The 15907-nt window shown below is 36.7% G+C and overlaps 1 protein-coding gene across 1 annotated transcript in view; it reads right to left on the bottom strand.

Moving 5' to 3' along the window:
* The window catches only part of EPS8L1 (EPS8 like 1), a 190044-nt gene that overhangs the window by 115264 nt on the left and 58873 nt on the right, over positions 1-15907 (bottom strand). Inside the window, exon 3 of the mRNA XM_053690709.1 lies at positions 4301-4341. Within this exon, the coding sequence (XP_053546684.1) occupies positions 4301-4341 (41 nt within the window). The remainder of the gene's footprint in view (positions 1-4300; positions 4342-15907) is intronic.

Below are 15907 nucleotides of genomic sequence, written 5' to 3'. Positions count from 1 at the left end.
GAACAGCCAATAGAATGCGATCTCAATCTGATTGGCTGATTGGATCAGCCAATCGGATTGAACTTGAATCTGATTGGCTGATTCCATCAGCCAATCAGAATTTTCCTACCTTAATTCCAATTGGCTGATAGAATCCTATCAGCCAATCGGAATTCGAGGGACGCCATCTTGGATGACGTCCCTTAAAGGAACCGTCATTCGTCGGGAAGTGAAGATGGATGGATCTGCGCTGGAGGTCTTGAAGATCAGCCGGTCGTCATCGGATTGAAGAACATAGAAGATGCGGCTTAGATGAAGATGTTTGCCGGTCCAGATGTCCTCTTCTGCCCGCTTGGATCAAGACTTCAGCCGGAGGATGGAAGTCACTCTTCAGCTCCCGCTTGGGCTTGGATCAAGACTTCGGAGGCTTGGATCAAGACTTCGGTGGACGGATCGGTGAACCCGGCGAGGTGAAGACAAGGTAGGGAGATCTTCAGGGGCTTAGTGTTAGGTTTATTTAAGGGGGGTTTGGGTTAGATTAGGGGTATGTGGGTGGTGGGTTGTAATGTTGGGGGGGGGTATTGTATGTTTTTTTTACAGGCAAAAGAGCTGAATTCTTTGGGGCATGCCCCGCAAAGGGCCCTTTTAAGGGCTGGTAAGGTAAAAGAGCTTTTCTATTTTAATTTTAGAATAGGGTAGGGCATTTTTTTATTTTGGCAGTCTTTGTTATTTTATTAGGGGGCTTAGAGTAGGTGTAATTAGTTTAAAATTGTTGTAATATTTTTCTAATGTTTGTAAATATTTTTTTATTTTTTGTAATTTAGTTCTTTTTTATTTTTTGTACTTTAGTTAGTTTATTTCATTGTATTTATTTGTAGGTATTGTATTTAATTAATTTATTGATAGTGTAGTGTTAGGTTTAATTGTAGATAATTGTAGGTATTTTATTTAATTAATTTATTGATAGTGTAGTGTTAGGTTTAATTGTAACTTAGGTTATGATTTATTTTACAGGTAATTTTGTAATTATTTTAACTAGGTAGCTATTAAATAGTTATTAACTATTTAATAGCTATTGTACCTCGTTAAAATAATTACAAAGTTACCTGTAAAATAAATATTAATCCTAAAATAGCTACAATATAATTATAATTTATATTGTAGCTATATTAGGGTTTATTTGACAGGTAAGTATTTAGCTTTAAATAGGATTAATTTATTTAATAAGAGTTAATTTATTTCGTTAGATTTAAATTATATTTAATTTAGGGGGGTGTTAGTGTTAGGGTTAGACTTAGCTTTAGGGGTTAATACATTTATTATAGTAGCGGTGCGGTCGGCAGATTAGGGGTTAATAAGTGTAGGTAGGTGGCGGCGACGTTGGGGCGGCAGATTAGGGGTTAATAAATATTATGTAGGTGTCGGCGGTATTAGGGGCAGCAGATTAGGGGTACATAGGTACAATGTAGGTTGCGGCGGGGGAAGGAGCGGCAGATTAGGGGTTAAAAAAAATATGCAGGTGTCAGCGATAGCGGGGGCGGCAGATTAGGGGTTAATAAATATAATATAGGGGTCGGCGATGTTAGGGGCAGCAGATTAGGGGTACATAGGGATAACGTAGCTGGCGGCGGTGTACAGAGCGGCAGATTAGGGGTTAATTTTTTTTACTAGAGTGGCGGCGATGTGGGGGGGCCTTGGTTTAGGGGTACATAGGTAGTTTATGGGTGTTAGTGTACTTTAGAGCACAGTAGTTAAGAGCTTTATGAACCGGCGTTAGCCCAGAAAGCTCTTAACTACTGACTTTTTTTCTGCGGCTGGAGATTTGTCGTTAGATTTCTAACGCTCACTTCAGCCACGACTCTAAATACCGGCGTTAGAAAGATCCCATTGAAAAGATAGGATACGCAAATGGCGTAGGGGGATCTGCGGTATGGAAAAGTCGCGGCTGCAAAGTGAGCGTTAGACCCTTTCCTGACTGACTCCAAATACCAGCGGGCGGTAAAAACCAGCGTTAGGAGCCTCTAACGGTGGTTTTGACGGCTACCGCCAAACTCTAAATCTAGGCCATAGTTTTTCTGTAGCCATTACTGCAGTATTGAAATTGTCTATATATAGGCTTACCATAATTTTTAGAGGTGAAACTGGGACCACCTGGTGCGGTGCCAGTGAGGGTGTGGTCAGAAGCGTGGTCAAGGGGGCGTGGCAATTACCGGTCCTTTTAAAGTAGTAGCTTCTATGTGTGTAATTTTTTGTGGATACTCTACCCTTCCTCAGTCAAACAAGTGAATCACACAGTTTAAATAGACCATAACACCACCCCCTAGTGAAAAAGGCACCATTACGTTGTCATGGCAAATAAATCATTAATCTAAATCTAAGATTCTAAATAATGCCAAACATCAAGCATAATTATCACTTTCATAATTATCAATTTCACAATTTAATATCTGCAGTGTAATATGTGTTTTATGTGTCTAATTAAGGAACAGAGCCAAATACTGATAAGGCATAAATACAACATTGAATGAAAGTAAAAAAGAAACACGTACCTGCTAAAGCTGTTTAAGAGGCTACTCTATACCATAATGCAGGAAGATTATAACCAAAATGCTATCCTGCATGAAGTAAAGCAAGATCCAGGCCAAAAATCCTGCTTGTCTGTACTTCCTAGTCATACCCATATGATTCCCCTAAAGGTGTATTACCGGCAATGTCACCAGGGGTTGGGGGGGGTTTAAATTCTTAGAAAAATAAACCAAGTAGTACTACAAAATTAAAAAAACCTATGCTGCTCACTCAGCCTGTATTACTAAATGTAAACTTTGAAGGACACGAACGTTAAGCTAAGCAGGGCTGTATGTAACAAAGTACCAGCATCCAACTATGCTGGAGAGCCACAGTCCAGTCATTTTGAATAATGTGTCTGGGTTTCAGGTGGGCTGAAACCCGGACACATGATTTGAAACCTGGAGGTGGCAACCCTACTGGGACAGAATGAACAACTGGGTGGGACACTGGGACAGAGCCTCCAAACCGGGACAATCCCAGTAAAAGTGGGACTTCTGGTAAGCCTATCTATATAGGTGGTGGTTTTAACAGGCAAAAGCAGTTATTGCAAATGAGAAAATGAAGGTAAAGGAGCTATTTGTAAACTATTTAATACGCTCTAACAGGTAAAATGGAACATTGAAAACACATTAAATGGATAAATTACAGTACACTGTCCATTTAAGGTACATTGTAGTGGAAAAATGAAATGATTTGATTAATAAAAGCATGCCATTTTTCTGGTACCAAGCACAGTCTGTGATTGGCAGGATCATGAAATTGCTGCATCCAATTGATCCGGCCACCCCCCCCCCAATTCTGGATGAGGGGGCTCCTGCCGCCACAGGGTCTGGCCTAGGAGGGACAGGGTCAGGGCGGCCGGGAAGCCGGGATCGGTCAATACTTCAGAAATGTGCAAGATATAGTTGATTACTAACACAGTGCAGTTTTTTTGTTTTATTTTTTACACCAATTGGATTTCACTGTTAAAAGAAGCACAAACTGCTAAACTGGTTTATCCTGTTTATGATGACCACCCAATTAAAAACTGATAGTACTACATATGAGTGAAGGTTTGCTAGGTAGCAGGGATCAGAGGCCACTGAATCAGTGGCCCCTGCTAATAGGGTTGCCACCTCATCCATGTTTTCCTGGACACTTATGAGTTACACATGCTGCAGGGTGTGCAGGGAGAAACATGTATTGTGTTTCTGGACAGCACTATTGATATTCCTCCCTGCAGCATGTGTAACTTATAAGTGTTCTGTATTTTAAGGGACGGGTGGCCACCCTACCTGCTAAGAACAACATTCATTTTGCCTTTTTATCCAAAACATCATGTTCAGCCCTGTCCACAACTAATGCACCACATTTATTTTGTGTAAGGATAAAAACATGTTACAAATAGACCAGGAATAAGGGAAAAGATAATACTTTTAAGTAATTCATAAGCAGATTGGACACAACTGTAGAATGTATTTATTATGGTAAGAAGCAAGAAAACGGTACAGCTGCACAGTGCTCCTTGGTTACAAAAATATAAAACAAAATATTCATGTCTACATTCCAGTGGCCAATAAAATAAATCAGTAATTCTTATACACTTGCATTAAATTAGAGACACTGTTCAGACACTACGAGAAAAAAAACAACCCCCCCCCACACACACACACACACAACAACTGCAATGCAATCTTTGTACACAATTTTGCAGAATTTGCTGTAAGGAAGCACAATTATTTTAAGATTATTTCAACTCAAGAAATAAACTTACCATATATTGATTTGGCATTTGGCTTCCCAACCCCATTCAATCTAAAAACAACAAAAAAGGGGGAAATATTTAGCAATAGTTTTAACAAATACAGGAAATGCTTTTTATCATCATAACACTGATACTATTGAATTTATAAGAATTAATGCCGATAGGGACATTTTTATAGCTTTACAAAGATCTGCACATTTAGTTAAAACCAGGACAAACTTATATAATTCTGATGTGTACAGTTTAATCCTATAGAAAATGGCATCTAATAATGGGTTTGCGCTTGTTTTTAGCAGATTGCGATTTCAGAATGTCTGCTAATATGTCAGTGGTTTTTTCCGGTGATCACAATCACAAAATGCCATTGCTTATAATACATCTAAAGCTCAAAATTGTAATTTACCTGGTTAGACTTGCAATATCTTAATTAAAAAAGGAAATAGATACCATTATTTATGTACACAATATTAATACTGTGGATTTTATTATTATTTTTATCTTTATTTCATTGATCAAGTAGTGTCTGTATTTGTTTGGTGACGTTGTTTCCTAATGTCATCCAGTAAGGCAAGGTTAATGTCAGTGTGTTTTACACAAAATAAATATTTAATTATAAAAAAAGGTACCCAGTAATACTTCAGAAAATTTTGTCTATGTGTTTATCAAGTCATTTTGGCCGTGGAATTCAGTTAAGATCCAGAATTTAGATTGTGATCAGAACAAAAAGGGATGATTTCATCAACATTGAAAGTGGCTCATCTGTAGCCGTGAACACGCAGATAATTATCAAATGATAGATTGTGACTGACTCCTGTATTTCTATAAAATTCACCATAACAGTAATTATGTAGATAATCACTTGATGTATTCCTTAAAGGACCAGTCAACACAGTAGATTTGCATAATCAACAAATGCAAGGTAACAAGTCAATGCAATAGCACTTAGTCTGAACTTGAAATGAGTAGTAGATTTTTTTTATAACAATTTTAAAAGTTATGTATATTTCCACTCCCCCTGTACCATGTGACAGGCACCAGCCAATCACAAATGCATACACCTGTATATATTCATAATTAAAAATTATATTTCTAGACACAGCATCAGCTACTTCATGCTAAGATTTCTATTTCTCTATACACCTGTGAATGGGGACTACCAAGAAAGAAAAATAACAGAGCAAAAAATAAAATACAAACTTTTTTTTATATACTGTGCATATTTTATATAATACAAAAACTATGACTTGATAGAACATAAAATTGTTTTAAAACTAATTTGCACCAATTAATGATATTGAAACCAAATAATGTCCAGTGCATTAAAGGGACACTCAAGTCAAAATTAAACTTTTATTATTCAGATAGAGCAGCAAATTGTGCACAGTCTTTCTATATTTAAGAAGAAAAAAACTTTCAGAAAAAAAGAGGAGTACTGTACTCAAAACTGAGATTTTATCTCAGTAAAAATCAAATAAAGGACACAGAATAAAACGTCAAGTTCTGATAATAGCTGTGGATAGAACCACTAGAAAATAGTCATATATAAGGAATGCTAAATGTCCTCTGTTCCGCACCGCAAGAATGTAGCAAAAACATCTCAGGAATGAGAAGAAGCACACTAGGGGCCTGAGTATGAAAAACTTACCATCATGGAGAGAAAATCACACTATTGTTGTTAAGCAGTATATTGTAATGTAGGTTTGTCTCCTTCACATCCATAGCCCCACATAGCAACAATAACAGCTCTCAAGCTAAAATTTGCCTTCTTAAGATTATTTGAGCGACCTTACAACTCTGGCAAGATTTCTTAGATAATCTCCCAGACCAGAGAGCTTTAGAGAATTGGGGGTCGATTTATCACGGCCCGAATGGGGCCGTATACCCCTGTGTCCGCACAAACCTTCAGGCCTGCCTCTGAGGCTGCGGACATCAATCCGCCTGATTTCATAAGGTCAGGTTGATTGACACCCCTGCTATTGGCTGATTGGCTGCGAATCTGCAGGGGGCGGCATTGCACAAGCAGTCGGCATTTATCGATGTCTGGCGGACATGATCGCTACAGCGGATCATGTCAGCCAGACAATTGATAAATCGGCCCCTTGGGCTCTAGATCCGAAGCAGTTTGCTGGAGCCATATTGCACACTGCCCTAGCTGACAATAAACCTGCTGATATATTGCTATGTAATACTGCTACATATTCTAAAGCCTCCTCCCCTAAGTCCTGCAGTGCTGGGTCTATCATTGCAGGGTAATATAGTGGTCGATTACTCAACCAATGAACATGCTCACGCTCTGCACACGTGCACACACACACACACAAAAGTTATATATACAGGGTATAGTAAGGCAATGATTGAAGGTGAAGATCCAGCATGTTATCTAGCTAGAAAAGCCTGACACAGCTTGCTGGACTCTTTGGGTAACTAAGGTGGACCATCAGACTTTCAGAGCACAATTTTCAGTCTAATGGAAGCAAACCTTGGAAAATGCAAAAGTAGTTTAAACAGAAGTGATGGGGCCTTCCTGCATCAGTAGTCTGTACAGTGAAGGGTCACAAGCTTTTTTCAACCCTTCCAGCAGGAGACAGGGACAAGACCCACATTACCCAAACTACCAGTGAAATAGAACTGAATCCTCAGGAAAAGGATGGTCTCTAAAGACTTTCAGAATTGTATTATTGCCAATGCCATGAGACGGTACAAACCAATACAGAATAGGACAAGAAAGATACTGCTGCTCACAGAGCCACTCACACACCAACAGACTCACAGTACCACGGGAACCCACACACATAGGGTCACATACACAGGACACACATGCACAATGTTTGCCCCCGATTTACAGTATGGGGGAAAATCTGTTTAATAATGTGTGTTTTTTTCTTGTCAACCATGTGGTAACATTAAGTAAGAGTCCTGAATAAACAAGGATGTTCTGAAAGGCACAAACTTAGCAAAGCCCTCTCTGCATAGGATCAAATCAGCTCTTAAAGGGACACTAAACCCACATTTTTTCTTTCATGATTCAGCTAAAGCATGCAATTTTAAGCAACTTTCTAACTTACTCCTATCATCAATTTTCCGTCATTCTCTTGATATCTTTATTTGAAAAGCATGAATAGAAGGTTAGGAGCTGGCCCATTTTTTGTTCAGTACCTGGGTAGCGCTTGCTGATTGGTGGCTACAATTAGACACAAATCAGCGCTACATTTAGACACCAATCAGCAAGCGCTACCCAGGTTCTGAGCCAAAAATAGGCCGTCTGTTAAACTTACATTCCTGCTTTTTCAAATAAATATAGCAGGAGAAAAAAAAAACATTGATACTAGGAGTAAATTAGAAAGTTGCTTAAAATTGCATGCTCTATCTGAATCAGGAAATAAAAAAAAAATGGGGTTAGTATCCCTTTAACTAGGAAGAACCAAGCTACAGATGTTCTAACAAATTCTCAGAGATGAGTCAAGGTTTTCAAGCAGTTTACTTGGCACCAGCAGAAAATGACTATTAACTACATGTTATAAATAAAACTTATCCAGACAGACAGAAAATGTAAACTGCAATATTGGTTTGGTTTATGTTCCCAACTCAAATGCCTCTGTATAAAGGTCCATTTATTAAAAGGGGCATAAAATGTAATTAAGTTCTATAAACTAGTTACAATTGCAAGTACAGGTGGCCCTCGGTTTACAACGGTTCAATTTGCGCCGTTTCAGAATAACAACCTTTTTTTTCAGTCATGTGACTGATATTGAAAAGCATTGAGAAGCAGTGCATTGATTAAAATAGCCAGTAGGTGGAGCTGTCCGTTTGTGTTGCAGCAAAGATATGCAAGCCAAGCAAGCTGAAATTAATCAGTTTAACCAGACCTGAGCTATCGAGCAGATTTCAAAGAAACAAGATCTTTCTGTCCATAAATCAGTCCAGATTGGAATGCATAGGAAGAACTGTTTGCAGAAAAATGCAAGTAAAGTCTGTATTGTGTGATTATTTTATTAGGTTTAAAATGCTGTTTAACAAATGTTTTTGTTCATTTAACTTAGTTTAATTTTATATTCTGTGTTGTGTGATTATTTCATTAGGTTTATAATGCTGTTTAGCATTTCAAGTCTTCACTTCAAAGCTTTAAAAATAATGTATTAGGTGTTACTTATGACAATTTTGAGAAGGGCCTGGAACCTTACTCCCTCACTTCCCATTGACTTACATTATAAACTGGGTTTCAATTTACAACTGTTTCGATTTACAACCATTCCTTCTGGAACCTAACCCCGGCGTAAACTGAGGGCTACCTGTATTTTGTTTAAAGAATCCGATGTTTTAGCAGGATGTCCAGTAAAATCTATACAAAAATACTGGACACTTAAAGGGACAGTAAACACATTGAGATTTGTGTATAAAATGTTTATTTATGTATAATGAAGTTACTTTGCATTATATTTAACCTCTTAAGGACATATGACAGATTTTTTCCGTCATAAAACCATTGAGCAAACTGAAAGCTGTGTCCTTAAAGGGTTAATTTACCCCCATTTGTTTGTAATTTAGCTCTGAAAATTGAGCAATTTCTAATACTCAGAGCTGCTGACTTTTCAAGGATAACTCTGCTACATATCTGTCCCTAATTGATAACAAGTGGAAATACGTGCATTTGATACTAACTTTATGACCAGGACTAGCCTGGTTATCTGTTGCCTAAAGCCCAGAGTGGATACTGCAAATAATGCAAATGGTGGGTGGAGTTTGGATTAGACTTGTGTGTGATCGAAAAATTAGGTTCGCTTCATTTCGTTTCGATTCGGGCCGTAAAAAAAAAAAATCAGTTCAAGACATTCGTAATAATTTGGTATGTGTCGGAAATTCGGTTTTGGAATTTATTCGTGTCGTTACGAATTTTGAAATTCGGATGCACTCGAAACAGTTACCGAATTATTATTAATGTCGGACCGAATCTTTATTATGGACCGAATCGTTATTTCTAGCTAATGTTCCGGCAATTGCTGAAACAAACTTATGTTTAACCGCCACCACCACCCATGCCACCACTAAATAAAGCTATTAACCCCTAAACTGCACCCCCCACATCGCCAACACTAGCTAAACCTATTAACCCCTAAACTGCCATTCTGAAACATCGTCGACACGAACTAAACCTATTAACCCCTAAACCGCACCCCCACATCGCAGACACAAACTAAACCTATTAACCCCTAAACTGCTCCCCCCACATAGCCGACACAAAGTAAACCTATTAACCCCTAAACTGCCATTAACAAACATTGCCAGTACTAACTAAACCTTTTAACCCCTAAACCGCCGGCCCCCACATCGCAACAACCTAAATTAAACTATATTAACCCCTAAACCTAACACACCCTAAACCTAACCCTAACCATAAACTTAACACCCCCTAACTTTAACATAATTAAAATATAAACTAAATTAAAGCTACAACGATTAACTAATAATACCTATTTAAATCTAAACACAAAGTAACTTACCACCGGCCCCCACATCGCAACAACCTAAATTAAACTATATTAACCCCTAAACCTAACACCCCCTAATCCGAAACCTAACCCTAAACCTAACCCAAACCCTAACTCTAAACCTAACACCCCTAACTTTAACATAATTAAAATAGAGCTAAATTAAAGTTACAATTATTGACTAAATAATACCTATTTAAAACTAAATACATACTTACCTGTGCAATAAAACCTAAGCTAGCTACAATATAACTAATAGTTATAATATAGCTAGCTTAGGTTTTATTTTTATTTCACAGGTAAGTTTGTATTTATTTTAACTAGGTAGACTAGTTTGTAAATAGTTATTAACTATTTACTAACTACCTAGTTAAAATAAATACAAACTTACATGTGAAATAAAAATAAAAAATAACCTGCCTTACACTAAAACCAAACATTACAAAAAATAAAAAAACACTAAAATGACAAAAAATAAAAAAACCTAGCATTACAAAAAATAACAATCAAAATTATCCAAAACAATAACAATTATTCCTATTCTAATACCCTTTAAAAAAAACCAAAAAAAAAACCACCCCCAAATAAAAAAAACCCTAATCTATAATAAACTACCAAGGGCCCTTAAAAGGGCCTTTTGGGGGCGATTAAAAGAGCCTTTTGTAGGGCATTGCCCTAAAGTTAACAGCTATTTTGCTACAAAATAAACACCCCCTATTAGTAAATAAACCCCCAGTTTGACAGGTAAGTTTGTATTTATTTTAACTAGATAGTTAGTAAATAGTTAATAACTATTTACTAACTAGTCTACCTAGTTAAAATAAATACAACCTTACCTGTTATATTGTAGCTAGCTTAGGTTTTATTGCACAGGTAAGTTACTTTGTATTTAGATTCAAATTATTAGTTAATAATTGTAAATTTAATTTAGTTATATTTTAATTATGTTAAAGATAGGGGGTGTTAGGTTTAGGGTTAGGGAGTGTTAGTTTTAGGGGTTAATATAGTTTAATTTAGGTTGTTGCGATCTGGGGGCTGGCGGTTTAGGGGTTAATAGGTTTAGATAGTATTGGCGATGTTTGTGAATGGCGGTTTAGGGGTTAATAGCTAGTGTTGGCAATGTTTTGGAATGGCTGTTTAGGGGTTAATAGGTTTTAGTTAGTGTTGGTGATGTTTTGGAACGGCTGTTTAGGGGTTAATAGGTTTAGTTAGTGTCGGCGACGTATGGGGGGTGTGTGGTTTAGGGGTTAATAGGTTTAGTTTGTGTCTGTTATGTTTCAGGACGGTGGTTTAAGGGTTAATAGGTTTAGTTAGTTGTAGCGATGTCGGGGAACGGTGGTTTAGGGGTTATACCTTTAATATAGACTTAGAGTTAGTGACGGGGAACTGCGGTTTAGGAAGGAACAATGAAAAATTCTGAATATGAATAATAGATCCAAAAACTCGGAAATATATTTATTCATTTTCCGAATTTTTTGGGATGTGCCGATTCGTTAAGACTTGGCTGATATGTTATTCTAAAGGAACACAACAAAAAAATGCATTGTAATTACAAGGTGTTTACTGTGCCTTTAAATGTCCTTTTTTAACCCCCATGAGTGGCAGCTACATGTTAAACGCTTCCTATGCTTCTATGCATTACAAATAAGGCTCTCAAAGAAGTGACCCTCTCCATGCATTACTACTGTTAGTGGCAGGCTGGCAGCCAAGGAGGGTAAAAAAAAGCACTGCCTTATGTTTTACTGGCAGTCATGCGGGTAAAACACTGCTCTGTGTGCCATATGTAGCCTCTGGGATAACATTTCTGCTCAGTGTGTGCTATTTGCAGTTAATGGAAGGTCATATTAATTGTTGTGTATGTTAGTGCCATTTTAATTTATTTATTAATTTTTGGATGTTGCTGGCAGCCACTGGGTAAAAAAATCACTGCTCAACTGTAAAATAAATATATATATATATATATATATATATATATATATATATATATATATATATATATATTAAGGTTAAAGATGAGGCCTAAGGTAGAGCTTTGGGGAATAAACATTGTGTAACCCCACCTATCACCTGTGCCAAGTCACCTAGAGTTTGACCAGTATTTTTGGGGAAGACAGCTGACAACTCTATTGGCAGTACCTCCACAACAAACACTACATTATTGTCCTCACAAGAGAGGGTGAAAATGGAGTTCCATTAGAAGCAGATTACAGAAGCTATTTTTTGGGGTATCGAAAAATAAATATAGCAAACAAGGTGTTATTGCATTCAAAAATGTTCTCACTCACCTAGTATGTTAATTTATTACAAGACTGCAGAAAACTCTTATACTTACAGGGTGTTTACTATCCCCTTAATGTATGTATCACATCAATACTAATTTTATATAATAAGACATCATATGCCATTTTGGGGGCTTATGCTTACATATTAGAATTGTGCAACCCAGAAAAATTTGGTTTGACCGAATCATTTGTAGTAAGTATTTAGTGAATATTGTTTTCCTTGACTGAGGGCCAGATTACGAGTGGAGCAGTAATTATCGCTCATGCTCGCGTGTGAACTCCGCTAGAAGTAAGCTCTTTTGCCTACGTACGATACCGCGCATATTACAAGTTAAAAGTTTTTGCTTGTGCGCTTACCCGACATGCACAAAAAGCCGAACTTACAATATTGCGATCACGTAAATATATTCTCCTATAGACTTCAATGGAGCGCGAAAAGTAAAAAAACACCCTACCTGCGTGTAAATATAGATATATTCTATAGATTATTTAGAATAATTTACAGTATGTTTTAATAATTTATATTATTTGTTTTTAATATTTTATATGTCATATTTCAATAACGTGCCTAAAGAATCTTGAATTCTCATGTGTGCTAACCCGGCCATGTTAAGATCTAAATAATTTTTGAGACAGTGTAACTGTACTGTGAAATTTATTTTTCATGTTTTATTCGAGCATAACAGTTAAAGGGACCATCAACACCAAAATTGTTATTGTTTAAAAACATAGATAATGCCTTTACTAGCCATTCCCTAGCTTTGCACAACCAACATTGTTATAGTAATATACTTTAAACTTCTAAATCTCTGTCTGTTCCTAAGCCACTACAGACAACCTTTTATCACATGCATTTTTATTTGCTTTTCACAACAGGAGACTACTAGTTCATGTGAGCCATATAGATAACATTGTGCTCACGCCGTGGAGTTATTTAACAGTCAGCACAACACAGCACTAATGGGTTAAAATGCAAGTCAATAGATAAATAAAAAGTCATGTGATGAGGGGGCTGTTAGAAGATGCTTAGATACAAGGTAATCACAGAGGTAAAACGTATATTAATTTAAATGTGTTGGTTGTGCAAAACTGGGGAATGGGTAATGAAGGAATTATCTATCTTTTAAAACAATAACAATTCAGGTGTAGACTGTCCCTTTATCCAGAGCATTGAGGTTGTGATAACCTGACGCGCATTAAATTCAATTGCTCTCGAGCAAACAAGTTTACTTTCCAATTGTAATATGCATGCTACTTCTGACGCTCACAAACACCCGCAATAAACCCCGTATCACTCACGTGTAACAGTTAGCGCTCCACTCGTAATTTGGCCCAATTTGTTGCCTGCACTTTTTGGTATTCGTTTACTGAATATTTGTAGAACATTTACAATCGTAAGTTACAGTTGAAAAAGTTCACCTGTAGCTTATTCTTATCTTTAGCATACTGTAGAAATGCTCTAACCCGCTCCTCTGCATCACAGAGCCCCTTTAGTGCAAAGCCCTGTAAGGTGCCGCACTAAGCCTCCTATTAGCGCAGCCTGGGACAGGTAAGCACGGTTTTCCAGCACGGTAAAAGTACATATTTAACCCCAAAGGTTATATAAAGAAAACAAATTAGTACTGACAAATTTCATAAGTATTTTTTCATTTTCTTTAAATTTCGTTGGCACATTCAGTCAGATATTCGTTTCATTAAAACTAAGTGAATATCCATTTTTCGCTATGAATTTGTTTTTGTAACAAAACAAATGCACAAATCTATTACATATTACAAGTATATATTGTGCACCATTGCTCTATAATTGATATATTATTTCTAAAGCACTGTGCTATCTGAAAGAATCTAGCTAGAGCAGTTTGACCTGAGTACTCATTACCACACCCAGACCTTATTTTATAGGTTTCTTCATTGCACCAGCTAGGTATCTAATTCAAGTAAGATTAAACAACTGATAGGAGGTGACAGATCTTTTAATATGCTGTAAGATTGGGATAATTCCACAGTAAACAGTAAAACAATGATATAAAAACAAAACCTTGTAGTGAAAACAGGAACAAATACTTTCACATTTAGACAATGAGAGCTTCATGGCTAAACCAGTTTGAGCAACAAGACATATTGTCTAGAAATAATTTCAATATAGCTCAGAAAAAAATAAGAGGATTATATCTTGTATAAAAAACATATACAGTGAAAACATCAAAGGAACATCCCTACAATATTCACTTGATGAACACTATTATTCACCAAATTAAAGTCATATATAACTGTTCACAAATGACAAAAGATTATTAGTTTTCACTGAATTGTCTTTTTTATTCTTTAACATGTAAAGATCCACGACTCAAAAGAAAATTCTATCATGGGTATGAAAAAGAACATTTTAAAGGGTAGGGATGGGCAAATGTTTCTAAAAATGTGAAATTTAAAACAAATTTTGATACATTCGTTCGTTTGAATCAAAGTTAAAAACATAATTTATCTAAGAACTTACCTGATAAATTAATTTCATATTCAAGAGTATGGCAATTTCATATTCAAGAGTATGGCAAGAGTCCATGAGCTAGTGACGTATGGGATATACATTCCTACCAGGAGGGGCAAAGTTTCCCAAACCTCAAAATGCCTATAAATACACCCCTCACCACACCCACAATTCAGTTTAACAAATAGCCAAGTAGTGGGGTGATAAAGAAAGGAGTAGAAAGCATAAACAAAGAAATTTGGAATAATTGTGCTTTATACAATAAAATCATAACCACCATAAAAAAGGGTGGGCCTCATGGACTCTTGCCAATATGAAAGAAATTAATTTATCAGGTAAATTCTTACATAAATTATGTTTTCTTTCAAGTAATTGGCAAGAGTCCATGAGCTAGTGACGTATGGGATATCAAATACCCAAGATGTGGAACTCCATGCAAGAGTCACTAGAGAGGGAGGGATAATAAATAAACAGCCAAATGATGAAAAAATAATCCACAACCCAAATAGAAGTTATTCTTATGAAGAAAAGAAAAACTTAAAATAGCAGCAGAAGAATCAAACTGAAACAGCTGCTTGAAGAACTTTTCTACCAAAAACTGCTTCAGAAGAAGCAAATACATAAAAACGGTAGAATTTAGTAAATGTATGCAAAGAGGACCAAGTCGCTGCTTTGCAAATCTGATCAACTGAAGCTTCATTCTTAAAAACCCACGAAGTGGAGACTGATCTAGTAGAATGAGCTGTAATTCTCTGAGGCGGGGCTTGACCCGACTCCAAATAAGCTTGAAGAATCAAAAGCTTTAACCAAGCCAAGGAAATAGCAGAGGCCTTCTGACCTTTCCTAGGACCAGAAAATATAACAAATAGACTAGAAGTCTTCCTGAAACCTTTAGTAGCTTCAACATAATATTTCAAAGCTCTTGCCACATCCAAAGAATGTAAGGATCTTTCCAAAGGATTCTTAGGATTAGGACACAAGGAAGGGACAACAATGTTGTTAGAATTCACAACCTTAGGTAAAAATTCAAATGAAGTCCGCAAAACCGCCTTATCCTGATGAAAAATCAGAAAAGGAGATTCACAAGAAAGAGCAGATAGCTCAGACACTCTTCTAGCAGAAGAGATGGCCAAAAGGAACAACACTTTCCAAGAAAGTAGTTTAATGTCCAAAGAATGCATAGGCTCAAACGGAGGAGCCTGTAACGCCTTCAAAACCAAATTAAGACTCCAAGGAGGAGAAATTGATTTAATGACGAGATTAATACGAACTAAAGCCTGTACAAAACAGTGAATATCAGGAGGTTTAGTAATCTTTCTGTGAAATAAAACTGAAAGAGCAGAGATTTGTCCCTTCAAGG

Source organism: Bombina bombina, chromosome 8 (genome assembly GCF_027579735.1).
Source record: "Bombina bombina isolate aBomBom1 chromosome 8, aBomBom1.pri, whole genome shotgun sequence".
NCBI lineage: Eukaryota > Metazoa > Chordata > Amphibia > Anura > Bombinatoridae > Bombina > Bombina bombina.
The sequence above is the reverse complement of the archived record's forward strand: the minus strand, read 5'-3'. Positions and strand labels throughout refer to the sequence as shown.